The following is a 16,610-nucleotide window of genomic DNA, read 5'->3' on the forward strand; positions in this document are numbered from 1 at the left end:
TCAGTTCATTGTTCAATCATATTACAATTTCAAACACCCTTCTCAGAATATTTGCTTTTGAAAATATCAAAGAAATATTTCATTTATTTAGTTTGAAATTACTTTTAGTTTCAAAATGTCCTTTTTTAAAAAAAAACAAGCCTGTGAAACTAGGTGAAATCAAACCAAAATGTTATGATTTTGTTCAAATAAAAATGTTTTGAATTAGCTGAAACATACTTTTCTCAACTTTTTGATTTACTGTAATTTTCAAATATTTGGTTCTTGATCCAAACCAGATTGGTTTTTTGAAATTGCTAATGAATGGAAAAAAAAAATTGGTATTATCTTGGATGTATTCATAACATTTTTAAGGGAAATGACATTCGAAGCTGCATGACTTTCCTGGAGGATGTTATGTCTGAAAACAAGTAGAGCAAAACTTTGAAGACACCATGTTTGTAATATCTTGTTAAGGGTCATCATAAAATGTGGTTGACGCCCACTGAGCTCAGTGAAAAAACTCCCAGAAAAATTTACCTTTCTCGATGGCAAAAGATTACGGCTGAATCTTAAATAGGTCTTTCATCTTTGGATCTCTAAGTGCTTCATGAATTTTAGTACGTCTCATTATCCCTATTTTACTTTTTAGGCGAAAGAGGCATAGAGAAGCTAAGTGGCATGGCAGAATCATGAATAAAATCTAGGTTTCCCACATCCCATTTCCATGCCCTATCACCACTGCAGTTTTCTACTTTCAAAGGAAGTGAGGTTACCAGAACGGAAAACTAACCCTGGTTGACAGATGCTGCCCTTTGGAACTTCAGATTAATATCATCATTACTTGTCTATCCTCGGGTGCTTCCCCTCCCCCCCATCCCTTTTTTGGGGTATATCTTTAATCTATGCTAGCACAATCACATTCACCATGAAACTAACTGGCTGGCTGGCTGGCTGGCTGGCTGAAGCATGGACCTAATGTTTGAGGAAGTAGAAAAGTGGCCTTTTTTAGTATATTAGATCCAGTTCCAAAAACTGTATTTCATATTTTGAAAACTTTGTAATGTGACTTTCAAAAACATCTTAGATATGGTGGAAAACATGGTCATTGACCTGCAAGACACCTGCAATCTCTTGAGTCCTGTGGCACCTTTAAGACTAACAGATGTATTGGAGCATAAGCTTTCGTGGGTGAATGCCCACTTCGTCGGATGCATGTCACATGCATGTCACATGCATCCGACGAAGTGGGCATTCACCCACGAAAGCTTATGCTCCAATACATCTGTTAGTCTTAAAGGTGCCACAGGACTCTCTGTTGCTTTTTACAGATCCAGACTAACATGGCTACCCCTCTGATACCTGCAAACCCTTGGTATTTACCTGAGCAGATGACACCGGCATCTTCTTGATGACCACAGTTATGAGAGAGCCATCCTGAATGAGGACAGTCCCATAGACTGTATTCCGATCCTATGCAACTCACATCATCCAGAACAATATTTCCTGAGCCTTCACCATAATAGGCATTGGTCTTTGCTGCAACACCATATCCACATTCAAGCTGCCTGCACACAACATTTGCGTCATTGAGATCCCAAGAATCATCACACACTGTCCCCCAGGATCCTGCGTAATAGACTTCAACACGACCTTCACATCTGCTCAATGAATTGACCAGTCTCAATACCAGCCCTAAAATAGATTCAAGGAAATTATTATTAGCACATTAGTTAGTTCTTTCCCTCTTGGTAACACTGTGACAACTCGGGTCAATTTGTCCTACATACAAAACCACATTTGACCACTTGTGAGGATTATATGTCCAGATCAGGTCACACATCTGGATCACTATGATGTCGAATCCCACAGTAAAAACATAAATCTTAGTAAATCAAGGGCGAGACAGCACTTACCACTTGGTGTGGTCCTCACTGGAGGAAACGGCGTGCTTGCTGCAATGAGACAAAGGGACAATTAGAGAACCCACAGATCCTGAGCGTACTGAAATTAAATCAGATTAAACTTCTAAGAAATATTTCTAGGACAGTGCACCAGACGTCTTACTGGAGTACAGATATATTATCTCTACTGCCGTCTTTCAAACATTGTGTTCATTAAAAAAGCAGTCTTCCCCCCCACCCACCCCACCATGATGTGTTCTTCATGAGCTCATGTTGCTCACAGCTATTACCCCTGTGTTTTCTCTTCTGCTGTCGTTATCATCCTAGATATTTCCTTTCAAAATCAGTGGAAGGACCATATATTAACAGTCAGAAAAGTGCCTTAATGTCTCCTGGGAAATGACCTATTTAGGTTCTGGCCAGAGAGGCTAGTAGGGCAATCTAAATGTGAGGATCTTATTCTCTTCTAGGGAGGGAGTGATGGAACAGAAGGGAGAGTTGGATAGATTGAAGAAAACTATATTTACTCTCCACATCTCAGTGTTCTGTGGGTACAATAAGCAAGTGTTTGGGTGCGTAATGGACCTATACAGTTCAACAAATATACTGAGAAACATTTATTGCCTGTACCACGTTGATATTTGCCCTTCGTATTGCTATTCAACCTGTCCTTTCTCTCCTTTCAGTTCATGTGGAAATTCTACTATAAAACCATAGGCTAGATTTTAAAAACATTTCTAGCACAGAACCCTATCAGAGAGAAACATTTTAATGAAACCAAAATGAGTTAGCACTTGCCAGTTGTTGTGTACCAGGGCCATGATGGAGTGGATCCTGATGTTCCTGCAGGAAGATAACAGAAGCATAACTAGAGACCTATGGTGAATTTTCAGAGGAATGGCAAAATGCACATCCCTTCTGCTAAATTCCAAATCCCCACACCCAATCATGGAGCCACCAGACCTCTTGAAACAGTTGGAAGATTTCTTTTAACCTGGGCAAAACAACATGTTTTCCCTACTCTTATTTTTGTAACAACTGAAATGTTTTAGTTGAAATGTCCCACAATACTTCAGTCTCTTGCACAAATGGATTTGAGCCTTAATGGTTGAGGTTTGGCAAAGTAATAAGCAACTAAAATTTGGATCTTATCATGGAAAGTGTTGGTAAACCTTAATTATAAGTGGCGCTACCAGCTCTGCCTATAATAAATTTCAGTGGTGATCCCGTACATGTGCATTTCAGCATATTAAAATTTTATGTCATGGTGAATGATATGTAAGCGATGAGTTACCTGTTGACGGAGATGTTGTATTAGCAGCAGCCACTAGGGCAAAACATAAGAAATTATATTAACAGTTTTTAATATTTATTAGTGCCATGGAACTGGGCAACATTTTTAGGCCAAAAAATATTTCATCAAAATTGGAGATTTGGCAACATCAAAACATTGCACAATTCATGCTAGTTTCAGTTCATTGTTCAATCATATTACAATTTCAAACACCCTTCTCAGAATATTTGTTTTTGAAAATATCAAAGAAATATTTCATTTATTTAGTTTGAAATTACTTTTAGTTTCAAAATGTCCTTTTTTTAAAAAAAACAAGCCTGTGAAACTAGGTGAAATCAAACCAAAATGTTATGATTTTGTTCAAATAAAAATGTTTTGAATTAGCTGAAACATACTTTTCTCAACTTTTTGATTTACTGTAATTTTCAAATATTTGGTTTTTGATCCAAACCAGATTGGTTTTTTGAAATTGCTAATGAATGGAAAAAAAAATTGGTATTATCTTGGATGTATTCATAACATTTTTAAGGGAAATGACATTCGAAGCTGCATGACTTTCCTGGAGGATGTTATGTCTGAAAACAAGTAGAGCAAAACTTTGAAGACACCATGTTTGTAATATCTTGTTAAGGGTCATCATAAAATGTGGTTGACGCCCACTGAGCTCAGTGAAAAAACTCCCAGAAAAATTTACCTTTCTCGATGGCAAAAGATTACGGCTGAATCTTAAATAGGTCTTTCATCTTTGGATCTCTAAGTGCTTCATGAATTTTAGTACGTCTCATTATCCCTATTTTACTTCTTAGGCGAAAGAGGCATAGAGAAGCTAAGTGGCATGGCAGAATCATGAATAAAATCTAGGTTTCCCACATCCCATTTCCATGCCCTATCACCACTGCAGTTTTCTACTTTCAAAGGAAGTGAGGTTACCAGAACGGAAAACTAACCCTGGTTGACAGATGCTGCCCTTTGGAACTTCAGATTAATATCATCATTACTTGTCTATCCTCGGGTGCTTCCCCTCCCCCCCATCCCTTTTTTGGGGTATATCTTTAATCTATGCTAGCACAATCACATTCACCATGAAACTAACTGGCTGGCTGGCTGGCTGGCTGGCTGAAGCATGGACCTAATGTTTGAGGAAGTAGAAAAGTGGCCTTTTTTAGTATATTAGATCCAGTTCCAAAAACTGTATTTCATATTTTGAAAACTTTGTAATGTGACTTTCAAAAACATCTTAGATATGGTGGAAAACATGGTCATTGACCTGCAAGACACCTGCAATCTCTTGAGTCCTGTGGCACCTTTAAGACTAACAGATGTATTGGAGCATAAGCTTTCGTGGGTGAATGCCCACTTCGTCGGATGCATGTCACATGCATCCGACGAAGTGGGCATTCACCCACGAAAGCTTATGCTCCAATACATCTGTTAGTCTTAAAGGTGCCACAGGACTCTCTGTTGCTTTTTACAGATCCAGACTAACATGGCTACCCCTCTGATACCTGCAAACTCTTGGTATTTACCTGAGCAGATGACACCGGCATCTTCTTGATGACCACAGTTATGAGAGAGCCATCCTGAATGAGGACAGTCCCATAGACTGTATTCCGATCCTATGCAACTCACGTCATCCAGAACAATATTTCCTGAGCCTTCACCATAATAGGCATTGGTCTTTGCTGCAACACCATATCCACATTCAAGCTGCCTGCACACAACATTTGCGTCATTGAGATCCCAAGAATCATCACACACTGTCCCCCAGGATCCTGCGTAATAGACTTCAACACGACCTTCACATCTGCTCAATGAATTGACCAGTCTCAATACCAGCCCTAAAATAGATTCAAGGAAATTATTATTAGCACATTAGTTAGTTCTTTCCCTCTTGGTAACACTGTGACAACTCGGGTCAATTTGTCCTACATACAAAACCACATTTGACCACTTGTGAGGATTATATGTCCAGATCAGGTCACACATCTGGATCACTATGATGTCGAATCCCACAGTAAAAACATAAATCTTAGTAAATCAAGGGCGAGACAGCACTTACCACTTGGTGTGGTCCTCACTGGAGGAAACGGCGTGCTTGCTGCAACGAGACAAAGGGACAATTAGAGAACCCACAGATCCTGAGCGTACTGAAATTAAATCAGATTAAACTTCTAAGAAATATTTCTAGGACAGTGCACCAGACGTCTTACTGGAGTACAGATATATTATCTCTACTGCCGTCTTTCATTCATTGTGTTCATTAAAAAAGCAGTCTTCCCCCCACCCACCCCACCATGATGTGTTCTTCATGAGCTCATGTTGCTCACAGCTATTACCCCTGTGTTTTCTCTTCTGCTGTCGTTATCATGCTAGATATTTCCTTTCAAAATCAGTGGAAGGACCATATATTAACAGTCAGAAAAGTGCCTTAATGTCTCCTGGGAAATGACCTATTTAGGTTCTGGCCAGAGGGGCTAGTAGGGCAATCTAAATGTGAGGATCTTATTCTCTTCTAGGGAGGGAGTGATGGAACAGAAGGGAGAGTTGGATAGATTGAAGAAAACTATATTTACTCTCCACATCTCAGTGTTCTGTGGGTACAATAAGCAAGTGTTTGGGTGCGTAATGGACCTATACAGTTCAACAAATATACTGAGAAACATTTATTGCCTGTACCACGTTGATATTTGCCCTTCGTATTGCTATTCAACCTGTCCTTTCTCTCCTTTCAGTTCATGTGGAAATTCTACTATAAAACCACAGGCTAGATTTTCAAAACATTTCTAGCACAGAACCCTATCAGAGAGAAACATTTTAATGAAACCAGAATGAATTAGCACTTGCCAGTTGTTGTGTACCAGGGCCATGATGGAGTGGATCCTGATGTTCCTGCAGGAAGATAACAGAAGCATAACTAGAGACCTATGGTGAATTTTCAGAGGAATGGCAAAATGCACATCCCTTCTGCTAAATTCCAAATCCCCACACCCAATCATGGAGCCACCAGACCTCTTGAAACAGTTGGAAGATTTCTTTTAACCTGGGCAAAACAACATGTTTTCCCTACTCTTATTTTTGTAACAACTGAAATTTTTTAGTTGAAATGTCCCACAATACTTCAGTCTCTTGCACAAATGGATTTGAGCCTTAATGGTTGAGGTTTGGCAAAGTAATAAGAACTAAAATTTGGATCTTATCATGGAAAGTGTTGGTAAACCTTAATTATAAGTGGCGCTACCAGCTCTGCCTATAATAAATTTCAGTGGTGATCCCGTACATGTGCATTTCAGCATATTAAAATTTTATGTCATGGTGAATGATATGTAAGCGATGAGTAACCTGTTGATGGAGATGTTGTATTAGCAGCAGCCACTAGGGCAAGACATAAGAAATTATATTAACAGACTAACACGGCTACCCCTCTGATACCTGCAAACTCTTGGTATTTACCTGAGCAGATGACACCAGCATATTGTTGTTGTATATCTCTATTCTATGCTAGCAAAATCACATTCACCATGGAACTACCTGGATAGCTGGCTGAAGCATGAAGTTGGAGGTAGTAGAAAAGTGGCCTTTTTAGTATAGGATCCAGTTCCAAAACTGTTTTTCATATTTTGAAAACTTTGTAATGTGACTTTCAAAAACATCTTATACATGGTGGAAAGCATGGTCATTTACCTGCAAGACACCTGCAAACTCTTGGTATTTACCTGAGCAGATGACACCAGCATCTTCAGAATGACCTCCTAACTTCAGCCGGATCCCCGAGCCCTTTAAATCCTGATTTAAAAGTTCCGGGATTTAAAGGCTCCACCTCTTCCGGTAGAGGCCGCACCTCTTCCAGTTGAGGCCCCACCCCTTCCTCAGGACTCTGTAGTACCGGTAAGTCCCTTACGTTACTTTCACCCCTGGTTACAGGAGTGGGTGGGCGAGATTCTGTGGCCTGCGTTGTGCAGGAGGTCAGACTAGATGATCATAATGGTCCCTTCTGACCTTAGAGTCTGAGTCTATGGCCTGGTCTACACTACGCCTTTAATTCGGATTTAGCAGCCTTAATTCGAATTAACCCTGCACCCGTCCACACAACGACGCCATTTATTTCGAAATAAAGGGCTCTTTAAATCGATTTCTGTACTCCACCCAGACGAGCGGAGTAGCGCCAAAATCGATGTTAGCATTTCGAATTAGGGTTAGTGTGGCCGCAATTCGATGGTATTGGCCTCCGGGAGCTATCCCACAGTGCACCATTGTGACCGCTCTGGACAGCAATCTAAACTCGGATGCACTGGCCAGATAGACAGGAAAAGCCCCGGGAATATTTGAATTTCATTTCCTGTTTGCCCAGCGTGGAGAGCACAGGTGACCACAGATAGCTCATCAGCACAGGTAACCATGCAGGCCAATAATCGAAAAAGAGCACCAGCATGGACAGTATGGGAGGTACTGGATCTGATCGCTATATGGGGAGAGGATTCAGTGCTAGCAGATCTTCGTTCTAAAAGACGAAATGCCAAAACTTTTGAAAAAATCTCCAAGGGCATGATGGAGAGAGGTCACAATAGGGACTCAGATCAGTGCTGCGTGAAAGTCAAGGAGCTCTGACAAGCCTATCAAAAAACAAAGGAGGCAAACGGTCACTCCGGGTCAGAGCCGCGGACATGCCGCTTCTACGCCGAGCTGCATGCAATTCTAGGGGGGGCCGCCGCCACTACCCCACCTGTGACCGTGGATTCCGGGTCGGGGATAGTCTCATCAGCTACACCTGAGGATTCTGCGGATGGGGAAGAGGAGGAGGAGGAGGAGGAGGACGAGCTTGCAGAGAGCACCCAGCACTCCGTTCTCCCCAACAGCCAGGATCTTTTTCTCAGCCTGACTGAAGTACCCTCCCAACCCTCCCAAGCCAGTATCCAAGACCATGACCCCATGGAAGGGACCTCAGGTGAGTTTACCTTTTAAAATATAAAACTTGTTTTAAAAGCAAGCGTTTTTTAATGATTACTTTGCCCTGAGGACTTGGGATGCATTCGCGGCCAGTTCAGCTACTGGAAAAGTCTGTTAACGTGTCTGGGGATGGAGCGGAAATCCCCCAGGGACATCTCCATGAAGCTCTCCTAGAGGTACCCCAAAAGCCTTGCCACAAGGTTTCTGGGCAGTGCAGCCTTATTCCGTCCTCCATGGTAGGACACGACCACGCCATGCTTGCAGCAAGTAATCTGGTATCATTGCCTGACAAAGCCTGGCAGCATATGGTCCCGGTGTTTGCTGGCATTCAAGCAACATCCGTTCTTTATCTTGCTGTGTAATCCTCAGGAGAGTGATATCGCTCATGGTAACCTGGTTGAAATATGGGAACTTAATTAAGGGGACAGAGGTGGCCGTTCCTACTGGGCTGTTTGCCTGTGGCTGAAAGAAGTCCTTCCCTGCAGTTAGCCAAGCGCAGGGGGGGGAAATTGGCCCTGAGCTTTTCGCGTTTGGCTAGCAGGAATCTTCCCTGGTACCAGCCACGCGGTGGGGGGGAGGGGTACAGCGATCATCCCAGAGAATTCATGGCGGGGAGGGGCGGGGGGGTTAGTTTGGTTCCTGCAGGGATCTTCCCTGATACCAGCCACGCGGTGCGGGGAGGGGGTACAACGATCATCCCAGATAATTGGATGGGGGGGGTGGTTAGTTTGTTTTCTGCTGCTGCTGAATGTTAACAGAAAAACCGCAGCACTCAACGGGCTTTGCTTGGTATGTGGGAAAGGAGGGCGCAGAAGCCGAAAGACAATGGCTTACCATGGCCGCATGCAAGCCGAATTCTGTTGCCCGGACCTGTGATCTCTAGCAGCAAAGCCACAGGCACTCAGTATTAAGAGGCAAAATGCGACCTTGCACAGAAATCACATGTGCTATGTAATGTGAATAGTGTTGGTCACCGTGAAAGAGTATAAGCATTGTTCTGCAAAATGTATCTTTTAAAAAATTCTCTTTTTTCCCCTCCCTACAGCAGCTGCAAATTCTTCAAGCCTCCCTCCTCCGTCCCGAAGGCTATCACAGATAAGGCGTCGGAGAAAGAAGACGCGAGACGAGATGTTCACAGAAATCATGGAATCCACCCGCAGTGACAGAGCTCATCTGAATGAGTGGAAGGACACAGTTTCAAAGTATAGGAAAGAAGCCAGTGAACGTGAGGACAGGAAGGACCAACATGAGGACATGAGGGACCAACGTGAGGACAGAGGGACCAACGTGAGGAGAGGAGAGACGCTTGAGATGAGAGTGGCGGCAGGAAGATCAGAGGAGGCAGGATGCAACGCTGGGGCTGCTGCGTGAGCAAACAGACACGCTCCGGCGTCTGGTGGAGCTTCAGAACGGCCTGCAGGAAAACAGAGTGCCGCTACAGCCCCTGTACCCCCCTCCTCATGTTCCATATCCTCCTCACCCAGACGTGTAAGAACGCGGGGGGGGGAGGCTCCGTACACCTTCCCATTCCACCCCAGTGGACAGCCCAAGCAAAAGGCTGTCATTTTTTTAACCTTTTTTTAGTGGCCTTTTCCTTTCCACCGATCCTCCTCCCAAACCCCACCCGGGTTCCCTCCCTCTTTTTATAATCTATTAATAAAGAATAAATGATTTTTAAATGATAGTGACTTTATTTGGTTTGAAAGCAAGCTGGGGGAAGGGGGAGGGTGGGTTCCTTACGGAGAATGAGTCAATAAAGGGGGCGGTTTTTCATGAAGGAGAAACAAACAGATATTTCACACTGTAGCCCTGGCCAGTCATGAAACTGGTTTTCAAAGCTTCTCTGATGCTTTCCTGGTGTGCTCTTCTAATCGCCCTGGTGTCTGGCTGCGCGTAATCAGCAGCCAGGCGATTTGCCTCAGCCTCCCACCCTGCCATAAAGGTCTCCCCCTTACTTTCACAGAGATTGTGGAGCACGCAGCAAGCAGAAATAACAATGGGAGATTGGTTTGGCTGAGGGTCTCAGCGAGTCAATAATGAACGCCAGCGACCTTTTAAACGGCCAAATGCACATTCTACCACCATTCTGCACTTGCTCAGCCTGTAATTGAACAGCTCCTGACTCCTGTCCAGGCTGCCCTGTGTATGGCTTCATGAGCCATGGCATTAAGGGGTAGGCTGGGTCCCCAAGAATAACTATTGGCATTTCAACATCCCCAAAGGTCCGGAAAGTAAGTCCTTTGCTGCAGCCCTTTAAACAGAGTAGTGATCCTGAAGACGCGAGCGTCATGAACCCTTCCCGGCCAGCCCACGTTGATGTTGGTGAAACGTCCCTTGTGATCCACAAGTGCTTGCAGCACCATTGAAAAGTACCCCTTGCGGTTTATGTACTGGGTACCCTGGTGCTCCAGTGCCAAGATAGGGATATGGGTTCCATCTATCACCCCACCACAGTTAGGAATCCCATTGCAGCAAAGCCATCCACTATGGCCTGCACATTTCCCAGAGTCACTACCTTTCGTAGCAGCACCTGAGTGATTGCTTTGGCTACTTGCATCACAGCAGCCCCCACAGTAGATTTGCCCACTCAAATTGATTCCCGACTGACCGGTAGCTGTATGGCGTTGCAAGCTTCCACAGGGCTATCGCCACGCGCTTCTCAACTGTGAGGGCTGCTCTCATCTTGGTATTCTGGCGTTTCAGGGCAGGGGACAGCAAGTCACAAAGTTCCATGAAAGTGCCCTTATGCATGCGAAAGTTCCGCAGCCACTGGGAATCATCCCACACCTGCAACACTATGAGGTCCCACCAGTCTGTGCTTGTTTCCCTTGCCCAGAATCGGCGTTCCATGGATAGAACCTGCCCCATTAACAACATGATCTCCAAAGCACCGGGGCCCGCGGTTTGACAGAATTCTGTGTCCGTGTCCGTGTCCATGTCCTCATCACGCTTGTCGCTGCGCTGCCGCCGCTGCTGCCTCCTCGCCTCGTTTTCTGGTCCTGGCTCAGCATAAACTCCACGAGAAAGCGCGAGGTGTTTACAATGTTCATGACTGCTGTCTTGAGTTGAGCGGGCTCCATGCTTGCCATGGTATGGAGTCTGCAGTGTTCACCCAGGAAAAAAGGCATGAAATGGTTGTCTGCCGTCCATTGCTTTCATGCAGGGAGGGAGGGAGGGGTGAGGCTATATCCAGAACCACCTGCGACAATGTTTTTTGTCCCATCAGGCACTGGATCTCAACCCAGAATTCCAATGGGTGCGGAGATTGCGGGAACTATGGGATAGCTATGGGATAGCTACCCACAGTGCAACGCTGCAGAAATCGACGCTAGCCCGGTACTTGGACGCACACCGCCGAATTAATGTGCTTAGTGTGGCCGCATACATTCGACTTTATACAATCTGTTTCCCAAATTCGAATTATATAAATTCGGATTAATCCCGTAGTGTAGACATACCCTATGAGAAGTAGGAAAGTGGCCCTTTTAGTATAGGATACAGTTCCAGAAACTGTATTTCATATACTGAAACCTCATCAATGTGACTTTCACAAACATTTTAGGACATGGTGAAAAGCATATTCTGTGCCAGTCACTGACCTTCAAGTCACCTGCAAACTCTTGGTATTTACCTGGGCAGGTGACACCAGCATCTTGTTGTTGTATATCTCTATTCTATGCTAGCAAAATCACATTCACCATGGAACTAACTGGATGCTGGCTGAAGCATGAAGTTGGAGGAAGTAGAAAAGTGGCCTTTTTAGTATAGGATCCAGTTCCAAAAACCGTATTTCATATTTTGAAAACTTTGTAATGTGACTTCAAAAACATCTTATACATGGTGGAAAGCATGGTCATTTACCTGCAAGACACCTGCAAACTCTTGGTATTTACCTGAGCAGATGACACCGGCATCTTCAGAATGACCACAGTTATGAGAGAGCCATCCTGAATGAGGACAGTCCCATAGACTGTATTCCGATCCTATGCAACTCACGTCATCCAGAACAATATTTCCTGAGCCTTCACCATAATAGGCATTGGTCTTTGCTGCAACACCATATCCACATTCAAGCTGCCTGCACACAACATTTGCGTCATTGAGATCCCAAGAATCATCACACACTGTCCCCCAGGATCCTGCGTAATAGATTTCAACACGACCCTTCACATCTGCTCAATGAATTGACCAGTCTCAATGCAGCCCTAAAATAGATTCAAGGAAATTATTATTAGTGCATTAGTTAGTTCTTTCTCTCTTGGTAACACTGTGACAACTGGGGTCAATCTGACCCTCTTACAAAACCACATTTGACCACTTGTGAGGATTACATGTCCAGATCAGGTCACACATCTGGATCACTATGATGTCGAATCCCACAGTAAAACCATAAATCTTAGTAAATCAAGGGCGAGACAGCACTTACCACTTGGTGTGGTTGTCACTGGAGGAAACCGAGTGCTTCCTGCAATGAGAGAAAGGCATAATTAGAGAAGACATTTATGATAATGACAATGGTTTCCTGCTATTGTGCTATCAAGGAGATGAACATTAATTTGCAATAGAAATAGCCAATGATATGCAAGAGCAGAGGAACAGCAAAACATGCTCTAAATCCCAGCCTCTGGATGCACATCAGCAATTTAAGAAAACCTCCTGAACAATTTTAAGACAAATATTATAGATCAACATAACAACAATAATATTTAGAACTTCTATATAGGGCCACTGATTAATCACAGTTTAACTCACGTGATTAACTCCAAAAAATTAATCGTGATTAAAACTTTATCTTGATTTGTCGCACTTTTAATAGCACTGTTAAACAATAAAATACCAATTGAAATGTATTAAATTTTTGTGGATGAAGAGATGTGAAGAGAAATCATCCAAATTCTTACTAGTAGCAGCACACTACTTTGATGGATTGGGGCCAGTGTACCTTGCAGGAAAGGAATTTTTGACATAAAGTATTAATCTTGAGTCATTCAAGAATCTGTCTAGAAACATGAAATATTTAATGGGTCTTTCATTGAGGATGGCATTTTTCAGAACAGAGCCGAAGTTTGAAACAGCATGTTTGCAAAAATGTAATCATGTTAATTATTAGAATAATATTCAAATATAATAAAATTATGCTTCTACTAGGCTTAAACCAACTCCCACTAGAGTTAAATGGAGGTTGGATTGGGCCCATATAGACCAAGTTGATAAGACTCCTGACCTACACATGTTCTAAAAAGACTGGCGTAAATGGTGGATACCTGTAACTTGAAGTCTTTATATCAAGATTTGAGGTCTTCCATAACTCAGCCAGAGATTATGAGCCTATCGCAGGAGTGGGTGGGTGAGGTTCTGTGGCCTGTGGTGTCGAGGAAGCCAGACTAGATGATTAGGATGGTCCCTTCTGACCTTAAAGTCTATATCACTCGCCAGCATCATCTACATCAACAGCTAATGCACTTTTCATTAAAGTATGGTTAATATATTTAAGGTGTATGTTAGTGAGGAATGTGACATTTTTCTGTCATGATAAAACAAAATGTGAAGCAAAGAACTTAAAAACATAATCCTAAATCTATTTTACAGTAATCACAAAGCTGATTAACTTAGTATGAAAGCTACAGAGTTAGAAGAAAAAAGAATATGTACCTGAACATATGACACCAGCATCTCCATAAAAACCACGTTTTCAGCCAATTTTCATAAGGGCAATACCACAACATGTCTTCAGAGCCAGTACAGCTCACTTTAGTCATCCAAGGATCTGTCGAACCTTCACCAAAATAGCTAATTCTCAGAGCAGCAACAGGCTCAATACAATGCCCATATGATAGCTGATCATCTGCATCCCATGAAGGGGTGTGGCATCTGGAAGGTACCTTGTGTGCATCAAAGCAGAAAGCACCGCATCTCTGAATCAGAATGCCACCTAATGCTCTATCTGGGAGCCTGTATTGGCTCTGCACGACCCCCTATGCAGGGCTGTGCCTCAATGGAACTATCAAATCCTTAATTAGCAGGAACATTTCTGAGTGCAGAGGAACGCTCAGCTCAAACAAACACGTCTTCCAGGGATGTGAATAATACAAAGACAACTCTGCCTCTGGCAGTAAAGGACAGGAAAGAAAGTGCAGCTGAACCAGCAGATGTGGCAGGTAGAGATCACATGGGAAAGTCCTAGACTAATAACAGGGCTTTAGATAATGGAGCTAAATAAAAATAGGCAAACAAACAAAAATAAAAATAACGGAAATATCTCAGTACCAATGGAAGAAGCTTAAAAGCAGAAAGAGATAAACTAGGAGGGGTGTCGATGGAAGAGGATTTGGATTTAACAGACACTACTGAAACCTGGTGGAATGGCACAAACCAGTGGATATAACACAGGAAGGACAGATGAGGCTATAGCGTTAGTGGGTAGCACCCATTCTAAAATAGTCCATAGAATCTAATGAGTTAAAATCATACTGCTAGTCCCCAGATCAGGGGAAAATTCTGAGTGCTGTGTTGCGGGAGATAAGAGAGGTAACTGAATTAAAAAAAAAAGAGAGATGTGTGACTTTTCCCACCCACCTATAAATTGGTTGTGTCAAATGAAGACAAGTTTTACAGTAGCAATTTCTCCACACCTTAAATTTACGCTTCTTAGAACAGCTAGTTTTCGAGCACACAGTATGATGGGCTACTCTGAATTATGTCCTAAGTAAGAAATGGGATCTGATTCAAAAAGGACCTTTAGCTGTCCTATTACCATGTAATAATGACTACAATATAAACAAGTTCAACATTCTCAGGGGAAAAAAGGGACCAAAAATGTGTACTGTAGAATTAAAATTTTGAAAGGGGGAATTTAAAAAAAATTAAAATGGAGAAAAATCTCGTCTAAAAATCCCTAAAATCAAAATTGAAGATATTAAAATGCTCTAACTCAGTATGGAGGCTGTTAGGTTTAGCACATCAAACTGTAACTGAATTACAGCAGGCATGAATACGCCTGAAGCAAAAAGAATTCAGGAAGGCAAGAAAAAGATAATATAGTGAAATGATGGGATTCAAGAGGTTGTTCAAGCCAAAGAGATGCCCTTTAGAAAATGGAACTATAGTCCCAGTGCAGCCAATAAAAAGGAGCATAAACTATGGTACTCTGTGCGATCCATATAGGATTTGGCCACCAGAATATAGAATCCAATAAGTAAAGAAGAAAATTACTGAAACAAGGGTGAGATGGGACTTACTAGATTCTGTGTGTGCTGGCGTGGTTACCATTCCTATTGAAGTAAGATAACAAAGGACAAGGATTAATTAAGCCCATGACTCGTCTGACCTAAGGAATCAACAAACCTAAATGATCCACTCCTTCAATTGCCTTCAAGTCCCATTCAGTCAATCTTCTGGAACAAGATTTCCTTTCTCCTGACATCACAATAGTAACAGTGGTGGCAACAGCTACAAAAAAGGTTGGCATTTCTAGCACTCTGTAAAAAAGCAAAGAACATCTCGGCAGAAAGAAAGAAGATTGGGGAGAGAGATGGCTGGATAGATGAAAAGAGCTAGGCTGGTCATAAGGAGGGATCATCAATATCGTTCATATTTCTTGATGATTTATAGATTACAATCAAAAGTATGTATTTGTAACCTAATTGTGCACATAGCTAGCCTATGAAGCCACTTAGTTTTGCCCTTCCTCCCCCATTCCTTGTTAAACTAACATGTTGCAACTTGTCTTAGCTAATATTGTAAGCTCTTCACGGAAGCTTACAATGTGTTTGAAGCCACTATTGTAATACAGATAAATAATTTTTAAAATATGTGTGTCCACAAGGTGGTGCTAAATCTTTTAGATCCATGAAAGACATTCATTCAAAATAAACTATTGAACACAAGGTGATTTTCTTTTCACTGAGCATGAGTTTTTCTTGGAAAAATCAACTGACCACGGGACAATACCACTATCAATTCAGCCATTTCTCTCTCAAACATATTTAGAAATAGCTCAAACAGCTATAATGTTAAGTCTAGTATAGTTTTCCTTGATGTCAAACAGCTAGAAAAAACTAATTTCTAAAGACTTTGAACACGTTGGCCAAACATATTCTTGTTCCTTGGCCTCTTCTTGGTCCTAGATTTGAACTACATAATCTGTCTCTGCGCAGGGCCTTAGTCTAATCTCACAAAAGTGAGAAACAAGACTCCATTGAAGTCAATTGGTTTTATTGGTCTAAAGTCAGTATGTGAGATCAGACTCAGGCATATCTTGTTTATAAGGGGCCTGTCACCATGGCATACTTCAGCTGGATCCAGCATAGCTACTTGTGGTAGCTATGTCATTTGAAAAAGAAACTACATTCAGTTTAAGTGGTGAATATTGAATCATTCTATGGTGAATATTATAATAAAATAACAATAGAATGTTGCTAGTACTATGAATTAGACATAAAAAGTGGTTCCATGGTGGGGGTCCCAGACACACTGCTTCATCAACAAGT

At 42.3% G+C, this 16,610-nt stretch overlaps 1 protein-coding gene across 1 annotated transcript in view; it reads right to left on the reverse strand.

Annotated features, from left to right (window-relative positions):
• DMBT1 (deleted in malignant brain tumors 1) overlaps nt 1-16,610 on the reverse strand; it is a 162,638-nt gene that overhangs the window by 79,628 nt on the left and 66,400 nt on the right. The window contains 6 exon segments of the mRNA XM_065553629.1: nt 1,363-1,674; nt 4,704-5,015; nt 6,891-6,960; nt 11,959-12,285; nt 12,287-12,326; nt 12,548-12,586. Coding sequence (XP_065409701.1) covers nt 1,363-1,674; nt 4,704-5,015; nt 6,891-6,960; nt 11,959-12,285; nt 12,287-12,326; nt 12,548-12,586 — 1,100 coding nt within the window.

The sequence above is a fragment of the Chrysemys picta genome, chromosome 7 (assembly GCF_011386835.1).
Source record: "Chrysemys picta bellii isolate R12L10 chromosome 7, ASM1138683v2, whole genome shotgun sequence".
In the NCBI taxonomy this organism is placed as follows: domain Eukaryota; kingdom Metazoa; phylum Chordata; order Testudines; family Emydidae; genus Chrysemys; species Chrysemys picta.